At 47.8% G+C, this 16,303-nt stretch overlaps 2 protein-coding genes across 2 annotated transcripts; one reads left to right on the top strand and one right to left on the bottom strand.

The window, feature by feature from the left end:
- Positions 1-808: 808 nt before the first annotated feature.
- On the bottom strand, positions 809-7,627 carry LOC135830676 (uncharacterized). The gene is made up of 4 exons (XM_065342900.1): positions 7,254-7,627; positions 3,989-4,244; positions 2,335-3,147; positions 809-1,730 (listed from the first exon to the last, which is right to left on the bottom strand). Exons 1-4 carry the CDS (start codon positions 7,449-7,451, stop codon positions 1,693-1,695), a joined length of 1,305 nt encoding a protein of 434 aa, XP_065198972.1. The 5' UTR covers positions 7,452-7,627; the 3' UTR covers positions 809-1,692.
- Positions 7,628-14,368: 6,741 nt separating this feature from the next.
- Positions 14,369-15,738, top strand: LOC135830678 (palmitoyl-protein thioesterase 1-like). Its single transcript, XM_065342901.1, has one exon. The coding sequence runs from the start codon at positions 14,539-14,541 to the stop codon at positions 15,430-15,432; it is 894 nt and encodes a 297-aa protein (XP_065198973.1). The 5' UTR covers positions 14,369-14,538; the 3' UTR covers positions 15,433-15,738.
- Positions 15,739-16,303: the final 565 nt, after the last annotated feature.

Here is a 16,303-nt window from a genome sequence, read left to right as displayed (position 1 = left end):
CTTGCTTATAGTTATAGGCCATTCACACGACGTGCAAACTCACTTATATCGTACCGTTTCCAAGGGTATATACTCGGATACGATAAACTTGGACACACGCGTGCAGCTGATTTTTTAATATCTTGGCTGAGGCCCTTTTGCTCGCGATTATCTTTGCACGCCTTGAAAAATGTTGGTTGAAAGTGCGTACGACTGCAAATGCAGTGCTTGAACAAAGGAAAATCCAAAATTTAACATTTCCCGGCATTTTCAGGTCATGGATAAATTGACGGTTCCAAAGTTTGTCCAGTCTACCGAGTGAATTGGATCACGGTTTGCCAGTGGCATTTTATTCTTGGTCACACACGTCCAAGTGTTTACACGTCGTGTGAATGGCCTATTAGGGTGCGTTCGAATTGTCATCAAGTTTTCGCACAAATTCTTAAAAGAGATCAGTTGAAGTGACACAATAGAACGGTTTCTATCATTTTAGAGTTTTTCAGTGGAATTGTCATGGCGATAATGATGTCCGATCTGACCGACCATCTATTATTCCAAACTCTTCGGAACTAATCCACCTCTTCCATCAGATGAGATTGTGGAGTTTCGAGGAGATTTTCGTGTTCTGAAGAGGCAAATAAAGCTTCCTTCAGAAAAAACGAAACTCCTCGAAAAGTCAAAGAGTGACAATTCGAACGCGCCCCAAGTGTGCTGACAACACAACACTGCCTGCAAAGCACCTGAACAATTCAACGGCCTGGCCTGCACTGTGCACATCGCCGAGGCTCACGGCTGTATTGTGCAAACGCGCTGTGCTGTGACACTAAAGTGCAGGATTGTACATGATACATCCAGACATTATTTGCATGTTTTAAATTCTTTAAAAAAAGTTGGAAAATAGAACTAGAGTAATAGTGCTCTCTACACCAGAAATAAATTAGAATACATTGCAAAGTACGAATCAGGCAGTGCGCTTTGAATCAAGTGGAGGGCTATGAGTCATCTAGAAAAGGCCAACTACAATGTACTGGGTTATGGGACTGTCACCAAGGTCACAGTGAACAACAACAATGCTCTAATGTTCCAACAAGGCATAGAAAATGTGTACTGGCATGAGAAATCCAGATGACGGCCATTGTTTATACATGTAGCTGTGAACCTTACAGGGTTTGCAGTAATCATGGTAATGCTACCTCAGAGGTTTCAGACCTCTGAGCAAGTAACTGGCACGTGTAGCCAGTGACGTCCCTGGGCCCCTTACATGACACTAGCTAGGCCAGGAGACCTGACATAGGCCGGGCATTCCCGGAATGTCCACTGCTCGAAAGCAAGATTGAGCTGCGTTCGCACTGGACTAGAGCCCGGGGCCAGTGCAGTATTGGTCGGCCTAGCAAATGGCCCACATGGTGGCCAGCAGCAGGTAGGGGAGGGCAACTGTGCCTGGTGACTGGTTACTACTGATCTGTGCCCTATAGCTACAGCCTACAACAGCATCCGTGTAGCACTATAAGAAGTTTGCACAGCGATTGTACAATCACCGCTGACTATGCGCAACTATCCTGGTACGACTTGTTTCGTAAAGTGACCACCCAAGTGTGCGTGATCACACACGCACAGACTACCCAGATGCGCGTTGGTCCCACACCATGACTACTCAGACAGGGCTGGTCACACAATAACTGCTCGGTTACTGGCTGGTCATCCATGTGGCTGTCATGTGTCCACACGTGCTCGCTTCGCATCTGGTTCATCTGCACCGCACGACACAGTTACGGATAAGAAGCGACAACAACCGACACATCGTTAGTTCAGTACCTTCGCTGCCAATTGATATCACATTGCATATCACACCTATGCCGATTTCTTCACACTTACACCACTTGTGCATGATTATAGGACTTGCACGTGTTCTTTATCTAAAGGTTTGAAAGTCAGCACTTTCTAGAATACACTAGCTCTGTTGGGACCTGCTAAAAAGCCCGCCATACTCGAGTTGTACGTCTTATCAGAGTACGTCGTATCCGTACACGTTTTGTATACGCACTTATGCCAACCGATGATGGTTGCAGTCAGGAGCACTGTTTTCAACACAGTGCATCCGCCGCCTTGTAACACGCTGTCAACCGATCAACATGTTATATCACCTTTACATTGCGTATCAGTTACTGTTCTGGTTAGTCTCGTTTCTTCCGGCATGCACCTGAAGAGAAGGCAATGAAAGAACTCGTGGAAACTTTCAGAAGTGTTTCTTGTGATGTGAAGTTAGTTCTGTTCTTCCGACCGATTGCATTTCTGTCTCCTAGGAAACAGCAGTACAGTAGACCTGTTTTCATTTGAGTTTGCAATGTCGCTTACCTGACCCGCAGTCCGGCTCGGCCATTGCTGCTTCCCTGGGCAGACGGAATGATACACAATATTGGCGAGAGGAGATAGCAACACTGCGAACCTCGTGCAGCTTGGTCTCATCGCCAAGTTCCTTGACGCCTAGCGCACTCTTGACGCGCTCGAGCACCTCCTGGTGGGGATTGTCAGCAGATGAGAAGCAGTAGCAGTGAACCATGGGCAGTCGCACATCGTCATGCCCGGTGAAAACACCTCGGAATGCATCCAGGAACTCGATAGCTATCGCCGGCAAGTTCATCACAACATGATTGAACATGGGCCAGGCAACGTGCGTTCTTTCGTTGCCTCCAACACTGCTATTGTTCACCCCGTTCTCAGCCCGGCCGGCAACTACTTTGGCGGATATCTCCTTCAGAAACTGACGACCGTCCAGGGTAAACACAGACACCCGCGAGGCGACGTGATTCAAGCGACAGTTCTCTGTCAGGCTGGCGGTCGACTCGCTGTTCAAATCGTTTGCATAGACGCGGCAGCCTCGCTTAGCAGCGGGGATGACGAACGGCCCCACGCCGGCAAACACATCACACACAACGTCGGACCTACTCAGCTGCTCCACGATACGCTGGTGCTCGCCGCATAGGCGCGAGTTCCAGAATACCTTGGCAAAGTCAAACTTGAACATGCAGCCGTTCTCATTGTGTGTCACCAGTGTGTCTTGTTCACCGGCCAGGACCTCCATATTGAACGTACGGAACGTGTTGTTGATTGAGTGTGTCTTGTTCACAACTGTACGTATGATCTGGTTCTTCGCCAGGATCACCTCACCTAGATAAGCATCGGCGGTAGCAAGCAAGACACGCACACAAACAACAAACCACTACTAAGGTACACCATAAGGCGCGAGCCACAGAGCCATGTTGAACAGCACATAGGGGTAGCCACCGGCTCTGCGATTGGCGCATGATGTGTGTTTACTACTAGGATTTGAGGAGCATCACATTGTCCTTCAATGTCAACTCACTTAGTCAGTCCGTGAGAAAGAGAGAGAGGAGAGCCAGCCAGCCAGACAGACAGAAACACAGAGACGTACAGAGAGACAGAAAAAAACGGGAGAGAGAGCAGAGAGAGAGAGAGAGAGAGAGAGAGAGAGAGAGAGAGAGAGAGAGAGAGAGAGAGAGAGAGAGAGAGTTCCGCAGCAAACCATGCTCTGCAAGACAGACAGAAACGCAAAGACGTAGGGAGAGACAGAAAAAACGGGAGAGAGAGAAGAGAGAGAGAGAGAGAGAGAGAGAGAGAGAGAGAGAGAGAGAGAGAGAGAGAGAGAGAGAGAGAGAGAGAGAGAGAGAGAGAGAGAGAGAGAGAGAGAGAGAGAGAGAGAGAGAGAGAGAGTTCCGAAGCAAACCAAGACAGACAAAAACACAAAGACGTAGGGAGAGACAGAAAAAAACGGGAGAGAGAGAAGAGAGAGAGAGAGAGTTCTGCAGCAAACCATGCTTGTAAGACAGACAGAGAGAGAGAGAGAGAGAGAGAGAGAGAGAGAGAGAGAGAGAGAGAGAGAGAGAGAGAGAGAGAGAGAGAGAGAGAGAGAGAGAGAGAGAGAGAGAGAGAGAGAGACAGTTCCGAAGCAAACCATGCTCTGTAAGACTATTATCTAAAAGTCACATACCAATGATGCTCTTGTAAGGCTCTTGCTCTCGCCGCAAGTTAATGTGTGCCATGTGGCCGATTGTGGCAAATGCATTGATTCTTGGCACAGACTTGGGTAGAATGCTGTCCAGGAGCTGTGTGGTGCTGAAGTTGTTGAAGCCAATAGTAAGCTGTGTCTCCCTGATGGTCGATGTACCAGATGCCAGGAGATCAGAGACGGACGCAGGAAATTTCTCTTGCTCGACACCGGGCATAAGCAACACCAACATAGAGTTCTGCACAAGATTGGGGCAAGAAAGAACAGTCCAAGATAGCTGGATAAGTCCAGTAGAACGACATATTTTTCTTTACCGCATCGTACAACAGCCAATCACAATAAGCTGGGTCAATTCCGTAAAGGGAATCATCTTCATGGGACAAATGTTTCCTTGCTTGTGTCATGGCCGCGTTGTGGGTTTGTGACAAGGCATAGATCAGTCTAGTGGCTACCCAGGTAGACGGCCAATATATGGTAGTCGCCATCCAAGTTAGCTAGCTCACACAGAACAACAGGTTTCTAATTCCACTTGAACAGTGTTTATTGAACCATCGCAATGCTAGATCGAAAGATCAAGCATGAAGAGTCAGAGACCCAGAAAGCATCAGAGAGTGAATCTGAGAATCGAGAGGAGTGAGTGCTCCCCGAGAGTCGAGGATGAATGCTAGCAAAACAGCTCTTTATATACGTTACCAAGAGTCCATAAACAAGAGTATGCAACTGTGATCTCTTTTCTATAGGCCAGATGCGCGGTGCGCTGCCTTCATTACATCATTCAGCTGCAGTCCGCGCACTGGGGAAAATCAAACATCATGCTTTCCCTCTGGTTTGAAATGAATTTTCGTACGGAACTGGAGTTCACGCACCAAAATTTAGAGATTGCGTAGGTACTGGAATGAACCGAGCAAAAACGGATGGGCTCGTACGAGAAATTGTGGGTTTGAGTGCATGCTTTCAGAGCGTGATGGAGGCAAGTTACGAAATGAAGGCAGCGCGCCACGCACTGGCCCATAACCACAGTTGCATACTCTTGTTTATGCACTCTTGACGTTACATTATGCGCAAGTTAGGTAAGAATGCGTAAGTATTATTCCTACATTTCAAACAGTGGTGCAATCAGCCAAACTAGAATGTAGTACATGTACAAATATCAATACGGGGAGCCCGCTCAACCAAATATGAATATTAATCATCTCCAAATGCTGGCATGATCTTGGTCCGCGATCCGGTCGACTGGATCGGCATTGCAGCAGGCGGGAAGCGTAGCTGTGGCGTTTTTGTAGCTTCACCCAATATGGGCTCTTCCCCCAAACATAGCAGCAGACGGCAGGGCCGCTTTCCCTCCAAAAGGCACGGAGTCAGTAGGGGAAGCACTGCAGACCCTTTACATCGTATGACGCGAGAAGAGGTGCCACTCTTGCTAAACTAACAAGGGTATCAGCTCCCTTGCAGGACGAAGCGTGGTCCCCTCAAGCTCAACAGTGCAGTGAGTACAACGCTGATGACTTGTACTGAAGGTGTCGTCGACGTACGGCAACACTTGGTGGCTCTCTGCCACGAGCTGTAAGCCATGATTGCTCAGCTAACGAAAGTGCCAAATCCTTCACAGGACGAATCATAGTTCTTACAGAACTCTAGAATATTTCGGAGTCCAGCTTTTGGCTTGCTGAACTCAATGCATGGTCGCTTTCAAGACGAGTCTGACCCTGGTCATGACAATTCCCCGGCCTCTCAAGAATCCCGTTCCCGTGATCTCAACTAATATTAAAGTCAGCGAGTCGTGTAACCGCCTAGCTCTTGTTGGCCGTGCCAACTAGTTCTGTACCGTAACAGGTACGGGCGTAAAGTACGAAATGTGGCTCCACAGGAGGGACATTTCTATCGAAAAAAATTCCAACTTCAAATGAAACTGGTACTGCTCTACTATCGTAGAGATGAGCCTGGCGCTGATGAACAGCACGCAGCGTGTCACGTACAACCGAATGCACGTTCGCCAATCTCTAACACAAAGTATATACGTATGACAGTTCGCCATTTCGTGCCATCTCAGATGGAGGTAGCGCATAGGCCATAACTTGTGGTAGACACCTCTACCGACGTAGGTATCAGGTTCAGTACAAAACTGCCGCAGAGCTCCAAGAGCCATTTCATAGACTCGGTAGTATCCAACGAATCGGTTCCACCCACACTCCACCCATTACAAAAGACCTTGGCGACCTCGCCAAGACTTCCATGGTAGGCTCATTACTGCCAACAAGGACAGATACAATCCACACACTGTAGCACAGTTCTGCGGCAGTACAGTACGGTTTTGCAACCAACTCTCTGAGCACAGCATCGTAACATTTGAGATGTTCATCAATGAACGCTGAAACAGTGATTTCATCCTAGATACACTAGAAAGCAGGTACGCCACGGACGGTCCCTGAGTAGTGAACTCATGAGCCGCTGGAATGGCTGGCGCCATTGCACATTCCGAATGACATTACATGAATTGATAATGACTGTCGGGCGTAGAGAAGACCGTCTTCTCTTGTCAGCAACTGCTCAAAGGCATAGCAACGACAACCTGAACAACGGTCTCGGGTACAACATGTTTGAATCGTACAGAGCGCTAGGCGTCTCTTTAATTCGCAGGAGGGAATCCCGGTTCCGCTCTGTCACAGCACTAAGCTTCCTGTAGTCCACACTAAATCGTGTCAACCGTCTTACTTCTGACATTCACAATAGGCAACGACCAAATACAAGTAGAATCTTCCACCAGCCTCTGCCGTTTCATATCATCAACGAGCTCGCGAGCAGTTTCACGAGAGTTCCATGGCATACGCCGAGCAGCCTGTGCAACAGGCCCACGATCACGTGGCTCAATCTTGTGGTACAGCACCGAAGTGCGACCAAGCTCAGACGGGTTCAAAGCGAACGCATCTCTGTACCGAAGCACCAAGGCCTGCATTGGATTGAGATTCAACGGTGAACATTGATGAAAAACGTTTCTGGACCTTTTTACTCTTTCTGTTCTTATTTCATTCCTGTGTAAATAATTATCATTATGGTGCATGCATGTACACGTATGTAGCTACGTAGGTAAATGTGGGAATGATGCGCTTGGTCTAGAATTAACGGTACGCATGCATGCATCGAAAACTTAGAAAAAAGTGAACAACCCTTCACATATTCATAAGGTTGAGGGAGTTGAAAATGGGTCTTCACGTATCATTATAGAAATAGAAACTGTTCAGCCACTAACCGCATCGTCAGGTATCTCGCGTACCGGCGCAACTCCTGAAACTTTCAGGCATTGGGAATTTTTCCTCAGTGCTTTCACGACCTCTTGGCATTTCTTTTTAGGCACATTAATCCCCTGTACTGCAATATCTGTGGAGAACGACTCCTTGACGAGAGACGTCATACCGCGTACAGATTCAGGAGGTAGGAATAACTCCATTGTGTTCAACTAACTCGAGAGCTTACAACTTACAAGACTAATGAGGATATGCCAGTCACAAACAAGGAAAGCCCTGCGGAGACTGCTGCAGCTATGATCGAGAACATGAGCCACTTTCAAGACAAGACAAATTAATTTTAATTCAAAAAATAATAATACATGTACAAGACTGTACGAATACACTCTTCTTTGCCAGTACAGTGGATCGGAATGTTTTGAATGTGACCGACCCACTATTTTCATCATTTTTTTCACTTTTTTCACATTTTACACAAAATCTGCGCGACGCGTGACGTCGATCACTCGTCTTGTCGACGTCACGTATATATGTAGTACGTCGTGTACACGCGTACACGTGATGTGATTCAAATAAAAATAATTTTAAGGGGGTTCGGGACAGTTAGGCCCAAAAAATTAATTTCAACATCAGCCCAATCTGACATCAGGTTTGAATAGGTACAGCCTTATATTTTCGCTTAGTAACATCAGTTTTTCAATTGCCTGAATAGGTCTTGCCAAAAACACAATTTTCCTTGATAACACAAAATATCGCAAAATCCGAAAATTGATGAGAAATCGTCCATAACACTAGTTAGGACAGAAAATATGACATAAAATTATACAGACTGTTCGAGGTATTGACTAAGATGATATCAACACCGAAAAATGTACACTTTGGTTGACGATGGGATCCAGGTCGTCATTTCCTTGAGAAGAACAAAAAGACGCAAAAAATGAAACTTTGAATATTTTTTGCAGCTTATTTTTGAGTTTGCCCCATATGTGGATACTTCAAATACATTCTATAAGTGGGTTGGAACAGGTTTACCGTGGCGAAAATAGGGGTCACCGTGCATATTCTGGAGAAAAATCCAAAAAACTGTCAAAATTTGCCTAAAATTGGTAAATTCACGTATCTATATTGCTTGTACTTCGCTGCTGCTGCTTTAGTCATAACTTATTGGATTTTTGGCTGTTAGGTGTTGCATAAACTCGCTAGAGCCCTCGGCGTTCAGAACAATACAAGGATGGAATAGCTGAACTAGTGAATTTGCCGGAAAACCCTGGGTGCACGCATTATCGATAGGTACTTTTCTCCATGATTACTCTCCTGTTGGTACTTGGTTTTGATACGTGTACATGTGTTGGAATCTTCGGAAAGCATGCAGATTCCTCACATCCAACACCACACGACACAGCAAGCCAGGGGCACCAGAATTACATGGATAAACTGAAGTTCAGAGAGAAAAAACGACAACCGTCTTCTAACTACCAAGGGAAGAGAAGCACTTCTTGTCGAAGGGAGAATACATAAAAAGGGAGAAGAAAGCCAAAAATGGGTACGCGGCATAGGAAAGTACAACATTATCGTACCACGCAATACGGTGCGTGAGAACACCGCGCGCGGGTACGCGGGATCGGCAGAAACTAGAGTGGAGTGATTATGGATACCGTAATGTCGCGTGCATAAGCCGGATTTGTGCATAAGCCTGTCTCGTGTAGAAGCATGAAATCTGCAACAGCTTTTCGCGTACAAGCCTGTCGCATGCATAAGCCGGGCCAGTACACGAGACGCGCCACGTGTCGCGTGCGTAAGCCGGGCTACTACGCAAGACTGGTGAGCGCGCCTTTTACATGTTCATGTTTGCATGGTACCGTACACTTGCACACGCGGAAAACGTGGGAAGATGCGGAAATCAACACCAGCTGCGCTCGACGGCCATGCAGCACTCTTCAAGCTTCAAACTTACCTTTCCCATGGCATTTTCCGTCTTGTCCCTTGGCAAGTTGCTTGTTTGAAGTTGTTTCGGCGCATACAAGCCTGGTCATTGAGTGGTGCTTGTCATATAAGCCTGTCTCGTGTATAAGCCTGTCTTGTGTACAAGCCTGACTCCATCACCGGCTTATAGGCATATAAGCCCCGGCTAATGCACGCGACATTACGGTATACGGGACCAAAAAGTAAGGAAGAGTCAGGAGTACAAGTTGCGATTTAGACAAATTTGACGGAATTCTCCCGGGCATGGGGTTTGGAGTGGATACACTACACATGTAGCTGTGATAGCGCTTAGCACAGCCCCATATCAAACTACAATGAAAGCTGACATGTTGGAACGAATCAGACAACATTGAGTCCTCTTGTTCTTCAACTATGCGAGCTAGAACGTGTTCCCACACTGGCAAAAATGATGGTACTTTACGGTGCGCACAAACAAGTGAAGCGCTGTGCCACAGGGCGTTACTTACAGTTGGGTTGCTGCTGGTTCTTGGCTAGGTGTTCAGCCACCGCTAATATAATCTTCCTTGAGGCTGTCACCCGCTTCTTACCTCCGACTTGCTCCTTCATCAGTCTGGAAATGGCTGGCTCACCACTTCGTTTGTAGGACAAGACAAAGTGCTTCATCACCAACCCACTAGCAGCTGCCCGCACTGCAACTGATTTAGAGCAGCACGTTGCTTGGACCAACGGTTGAAGGGTGGCCAGCCGCTTTTGCTGATGTTCTGCAAACTCCATCGCCGAACATGCTGATGCAAAAGTGACAGAGTGCTACAGGATACTGGCATCAGGGCGAGCTTCGACTAGGGCCGCAATATCCGCAACAGCATCATGAGCAGCGAACTCATTCCCAGCGATGAACTATAAATCAATCTGAGGCTGTAGCTTGGGAGCTCCGGTATCGCGGTTTAGAGATCAGAGTGTTCACCCAGCACAAAAATGCACACCATCGACACACACATGCGTGCACACATACACACACACACACACACACACACACACACACACACATGTAACACAAAAAATTATAGAACCGCAACAATGGGATAAAAGTACCGGCAATCAGAATTGAAAACACTCATCATTGAACGCACTACAAAACGCAGGCCCACGCCAATACACACACACACACACACACGCATGCTCTCACACGCAATAGAACACACACGCGCGCGTGCGCGTACACACACATACATTCACGCACGTGTACGTACCCACCCACATGCATGTGCACACTCATGTGCATGAGTGGAAGTGCCCGCATACACAATCATGTCACACCAACATGCCCTTGGGGCGGTCATGCACGTGTGTATGGTATATGTGCGAGGGCACGTCCACATGAGCGCATATGCATGTGCATGTTCATACATGCGTATGGTGCACACATGCACAAACATGCAGGTCTATGCAAACACACACACGCTCGCGCGCGCCGCGCATACAGTGTGCTCATACATTTCCATAGCCATAGGGTGGCAATGACTCGCAAATATCATGAATAAATCTGATGAGATTGAAAAACACACTTACCCAAAGCAGCTTTGGTGTTGCTTGTGGAAGCACGGGGGCCAGGGTGCTGAGCAGTTACAGGGCTATCTGTATCTATAAAATTCTCCATCCCACACTGCTGACACGGAATGACAAGTACGCTGCCCAGGCCATACCTCTTCTCTTCAACGCAATCAATGAGCGCCAGAGGTTTGCCACATCCAGGATTCTGGCAAGCAGACAATCCCACAGCCAGATACCTGAGATGAACGATTCGTCGACCGTGAAGAGGGGCACTGAACGACCTCTTCGCGGGAGTCGAATCCAGTGGCGTTGGTGGTGGAGATCGCCCTTTCCGTTTTTCAGGAACTCGATCGATCGTTCGAGCTTGCGAAGCGTCCCCCTTCTCGGCTTCTTGAATCGTCCAGTACGCAGAATGCGAGGCCGCATCGTGGGTGACGGATTACTCTCCCGCGTCTTCATCTCCACGACACGTCGGCAGGAGAACCAAGCTATCCAAAAACCGCCGATGTCAAAACAAATCCGCAAGTCCACTAGCGGCTGAGCTTCTTCCTCAAATCTTGTCTCGACTCGAGCACGCGCTGCGAAGTCATGGTCAAACTACTTGAATGATCGCGTCCCATTTTCCACTCCGAAAGGCATTATTTTTCAGAAAAAAATTCGGAAATCCAACATGGCGCTAACCGTCGCGAACCTCCTTAAAGGGGAACTACACCCAAAAATCAAAACTTCATGGTCCGTAGAGTTTTGGACGCTGAGTCGAATGGTGAAGGTCCCACTTCGATCCGACCAAGCGTTCTTGAGATACTGTATATCAGTTTGCAATTGTCCTTTTCGGGTCCGTGCCGTGACGTCACAAACCCGTGACGTCATTGAGACTTGGTGATCCTCTGGCCAGATCCAGAAACACTGGGATTTCGCATCTTCTTCCTGTTTGTCCATGGAAGAAGAGGGTATTTGTGTCATCATGGCTTCTGGCTGTGTTGTTGGCTACTATTATCTTACTGGTAACCCCCCTGGGATGAACCTGCACCAATTTCTGAAGGATTGTGCTTGGCACAGGCCGAGCAGTGCACCATAGCAGCTATCAAGCGACATAATTATTTGCTTGACAATTTAGGGACTATTTAGGGAATTTAGGGACGCGTGTGTTCCAGCCATTTGGCAGAGGAGGATTTTCAGGAGGAATATTATGCACCCATCCGATGCGGACGCTGGTGGATGAAACTGTGGTGCGTCCTTTTTCGCACGCCACACTGTGAAGTGTCAGTCGAAAAGCGGAGGTGAGTGCAATATTTCAAAAACACTAGCTACTGTATGTAGTTCTTTCTTTTCCAAAGCATTTGTAGAATTGTTTTGGACTACATCACTACGAAATGTGAAGCTTTCCGAAACCGGCCTGATGAGGAGGACGGCAGTAGATCTCCTGTTTCCCTAGGCTATACTGCGTGCGATCGATGAACCTGTCGTCGATTGCTGTTCTTGATTTTCCAGGAAGAAGATCAAGAGCGGCTGTACCATCGGCGCAGTGACTCACTGTTGAGCTACGACCACTGCCACCGCCCCAAGGTTATAGGAAGGACTGTTTGCAGCGCCAGCGCCTCTAGCTGGCATGTTTTTTTCCTGTATGAACACACAGTATGTACTGCTGATAAGCTACATCACGCAATGACCCGCAGTTCAAGGAGAGAAGATAGTCCACATACCGGCAACGGTGTACACCTATTCGGGAACTCGTTGGGTTTTCTCAGTATGGATGCAGATGAGAGCCAGACAATATTATTATTGTGTGTATGCGTGCAAGCGTGTGAGTGTGTGTGTGTGCGCGCACACGCGCGCGCGTGAGTGTGTGCGTGCGCGCGCCCGTGCGTGAGTGTGCGCGCACGTGAGTGTGTTTGCGCGCACGCGCGCGAGAGACAGACATTATTATTATTGTGTGTGTGGGTGCACGCGCATGAGTGTGTGTGTGTGCGCGCGCACGCGCGTGACACTGAGTGTGTGTGCGCGCGCACGCGCGTGACACTGAGTGTGTGTGCGCGCGCATGCGCGTCAGTGTGTGTGTGTGCGCATGCGCTTGAGTGTGTGTGTGTGTGCGCGCACATGCGTGTGCTTTTGTGTAATGTAATATAACATTCCAAAGATATTCACGTCATCTATTCTGTGTTCTCCTTTATGTCATTCTCTCCCCCTTGCGGGAGGGACATGGAATGACAAGTAGTAGATGCATTGCCGTTAGTGATCCTGAGGGATGTGTGGGTATGCAACCAAGTGCATGAGTGTGCGCATGTGTGCGTGCATGAGTGTGCGCATGTGTGCGTGCATGAGCATGTGCACAGGCACTTGTATGCTTATGCACTCGTGTGCGCACGCGCTTGTGAGATTGCGTGTCTGCGTGCGTGAGCATGTGTGACTACTATACTATGTGCCCACCAAGGTGAGCACATGTGCGTGCGTGTGTGTGGGGCGCAGGCGGATATGTGCACACATTTTAGAATGATAATCAAGGACAGAGCTGTTCCGGTAACTCAGTCATGAGACACCATGTAGGGCAAAACGCACTCAATATGCTACTGTGCTGCTGCTGCTGCTGCTAGAGTGCACAGCGTAATTGTTGGTACACAGCTACGTGAAATACAAGAGAACGTCTCAGCATTCTGTAAAGACTAAGTGATAATGCAAAAGGTGAGAATGTATTTCGCCACACTACGAATTGAGGTGCAGTCCACTTATGTGAGATAAAGCACAAGTGAACCCATACACATTGCACGACTTGCACGGAGATAAATGCTAGCCATGTTACGCAGCAAACTCCATGTACAGGAGTACGAGTGAGGAGACTATTGATCTGAGTACTGTGCGAATACAAAATTTCACACAATTTACGATATGAAGAGAACGATTCGATTTGTGAGCATTACGTAGGACTATACTGTGAAAACACTTACGGATTGTCAGGGTTGTCTGAGCTGCTTTGGCTGCCGCTTTATTTCGAAATAGCCCAGCCAACCGGTTGCCAGATGTTGCTGATGGAGAGCGACTTCTCCAATTGCAGTAATTTCTGCTTCATCCACATTTACAGCCCGAATGGAAGCCACCGCTTGCGCTGCCATATCCTTTCCTGAAAATTTCGGCTCATGCCCGAAGCCAAACATTTTCAGCTCAGGCTCTGAGCTTTCAAGCTCGTCTGATACGTCGGAATCGCTCATGGTGAGGACGTCTTTGTCAGAACTATTCCTTTCACATACCAAAATACCTGTACTTCTGAGCTTGGCCCAGGCAAGCGAGTCTCAATGACGTAGAAGGGCGTGTTGGGGGTGTGTCGCGGCCGCATGACGTCATGGCGCGTCCCCCGAAAGTACAATTTAAACCGAAGATATCTCAGGAACGCTTGGTCGGATCGAAGTGGGACCTTCACCATTCGAATCAGCGTCCAAAACTCTACGGACCATGAAGTTTTGATTTTTGGGTGTAGTTCCCCTTTAAACTGTATCTTGTAGAATTAGAAGTGAATCAAGTGATCACGTGAATGGCATGTGCATGTACATGTGGCTGAGGGCGCATTATCATCTGTTATGTCATCATAACATTATAAAATTAATAATAATAATCTGGCCAAAGCAGATGATACGCATTTTGCACTTTTTATAGTATTTCGTATACTATCTATGTACGGGTACGGTTTGACGAAGATCTGCATCCGGGCTTCTCTTGTGTGAAAGTGAACACTGTATAGTACTGGTGAAGGGTCTCTCGAAAAGTTTGCTCGGGATAGTCTGGTAGTTGTTTGATCCAGTAAAGATGTGTTTCCGTAGCTTGTCAGCGTTGGTGCTTGTTCTGGCTGCATGCAGCCATGTTAGCCAGGCTGTTTTGCCGATTGTCATGTGGCATGGAATGGGCGATTCCTGCTGCAATCCACTGAGTATGGGTTCAATCAAGAAGGCCTTCGAATCTGCCCTTCCAGGTGTGTATGTGCGATCATTGGAGATAGGCGATTCAGTTGTCAAGGACACGGAGAATGGATTCCTGATGAACGCAAACGACCAAATCACACAGGTCTGCGCCAAGCTCAAGCAAGACCCAAAGCTGGCCGATGGCTTCAATGCTATTGGCTTCTCACAGGGTGGCCAGTTCCTGCGCGCCGTTGCACAGCGCTGTCCCGAGCCGCAAATGCACAACCTGGTCTCGGTGGGTGGTCAGCACCAGGGTGTGTATGGGTTTCCCCGCTGTCCCGGTGCTAACAGCACTCTGTGCGAGATCATGCGCAAGCTGCTGGATGTGGGCGCTTACGTGTCTTTCGTTCAGGACCACCTTGTGCAGGCCGAATACTGGCAGGATCCATTCCACTATGACGAGTACGTCGAGAAGAACGTCTTCCTCGCCGACATCAATAACGAGAAGACCTACAATGCTGCTTACAAGACGAACCTTCAGAAGCTGAGCAACCTGGTGTTGGTGCGCTTCATGCGTGACACCATGGTGCAGCCATCCATTAGCGAATGGTTCGGTTTCTACAAGCCAAACAGTGACAAGGAAACTGTGTCGATGAAGGACACCAGGGTCTATCAGAAAGACCTGCTCGGCCTGCAGGAGATGGAAGCTGCCGGCAAGATCCACTTCCTTGCCAGTGACAGTGATCATCTGCAGATGAACCAGACCTTTTTCGAAGAGCAGATCATGCCATGGTTTAAGTAAAACCGTGCCAATCAGCAAACTCTGTCTGCATCTATCTCAGTCCTTCTTTTCTAACCCAGGCCGGCCCCCATGCCTCTGTTGTCGTTGTTTTTTTAGCTTTCCTTTCTCCCTTGATCTACCTAATTGTATTGTTTTGCAGCGTTTTGCTTCCTACGCAGACTGTGTGTTTGGCATGCACGGTTGATGGCAAAGAATGCTTTTTCTAATGAGTCACTGGTGTGCCAGGTTAGGCTTTGGGTACTTGTGTGATGTACGTTATCCTTCGAGCTGTCTCCTTTACCTCCGTGAAACGACTTTCAAAGACAACTTGCTGCAAGGGAGCCTGTTGTTTGTGCTGCTCAGCTGTGCAGCGATAAAGGGACTGGAATAGGCCCTTTGCACATTACTTCGCACCGTACTGCGAATCTGCAAATCTAACTTGTGCTTATCACTAGTCAACATTGCTGTCAGTAGACATTTTCTACAACTTGTAGAAGCTTGGATAAGATTCACACGAAAAGGGGTACTGTACTACAATTGTAGTACACTACATGTACATACACAACACTCATACTACTATGGAACTGTTTTTGGTCCTTGCAGTTGGTGCTTTCAAGAGTACATGGGAACAAAACGAAAAAAAGGTTTTCAATTCATGTACTCTTGGTGTTTTAGTCTGTGAGAAAAGTACAGATGAGCTGGGCTGAGGTGCCAGGGGAGGGGGGCTCCAGATCCAAGCACATGTCTATCGGGCTCGTTCGGTACAGACAGCAGGACGGTCACCGGCATACAGTACATTATTACATGTATCATGAAGACAATACATTTTCTGATTTTTGTCGAATATTTTCTCATTATCTGTGTACGTTCATGCCACCCCACGGTGCAAGCA

This window comes from Sycon ciliatum, unplaced genomic scaffold (genome assembly GCF_964019385.1).
Source record: "Sycon ciliatum unplaced genomic scaffold, ocSycCili1.1 SCAFFOLD_380, whole genome shotgun sequence".
Lineage (NCBI taxonomy): Eukaryota > Metazoa > Porifera > Calcarea > Leucosolenida > Sycettidae > Sycon > Sycon ciliatum.
Note: the sequence above shows the minus strand (reverse complement) of the source record. Positions and strands in the feature narration are given on the sequence as shown.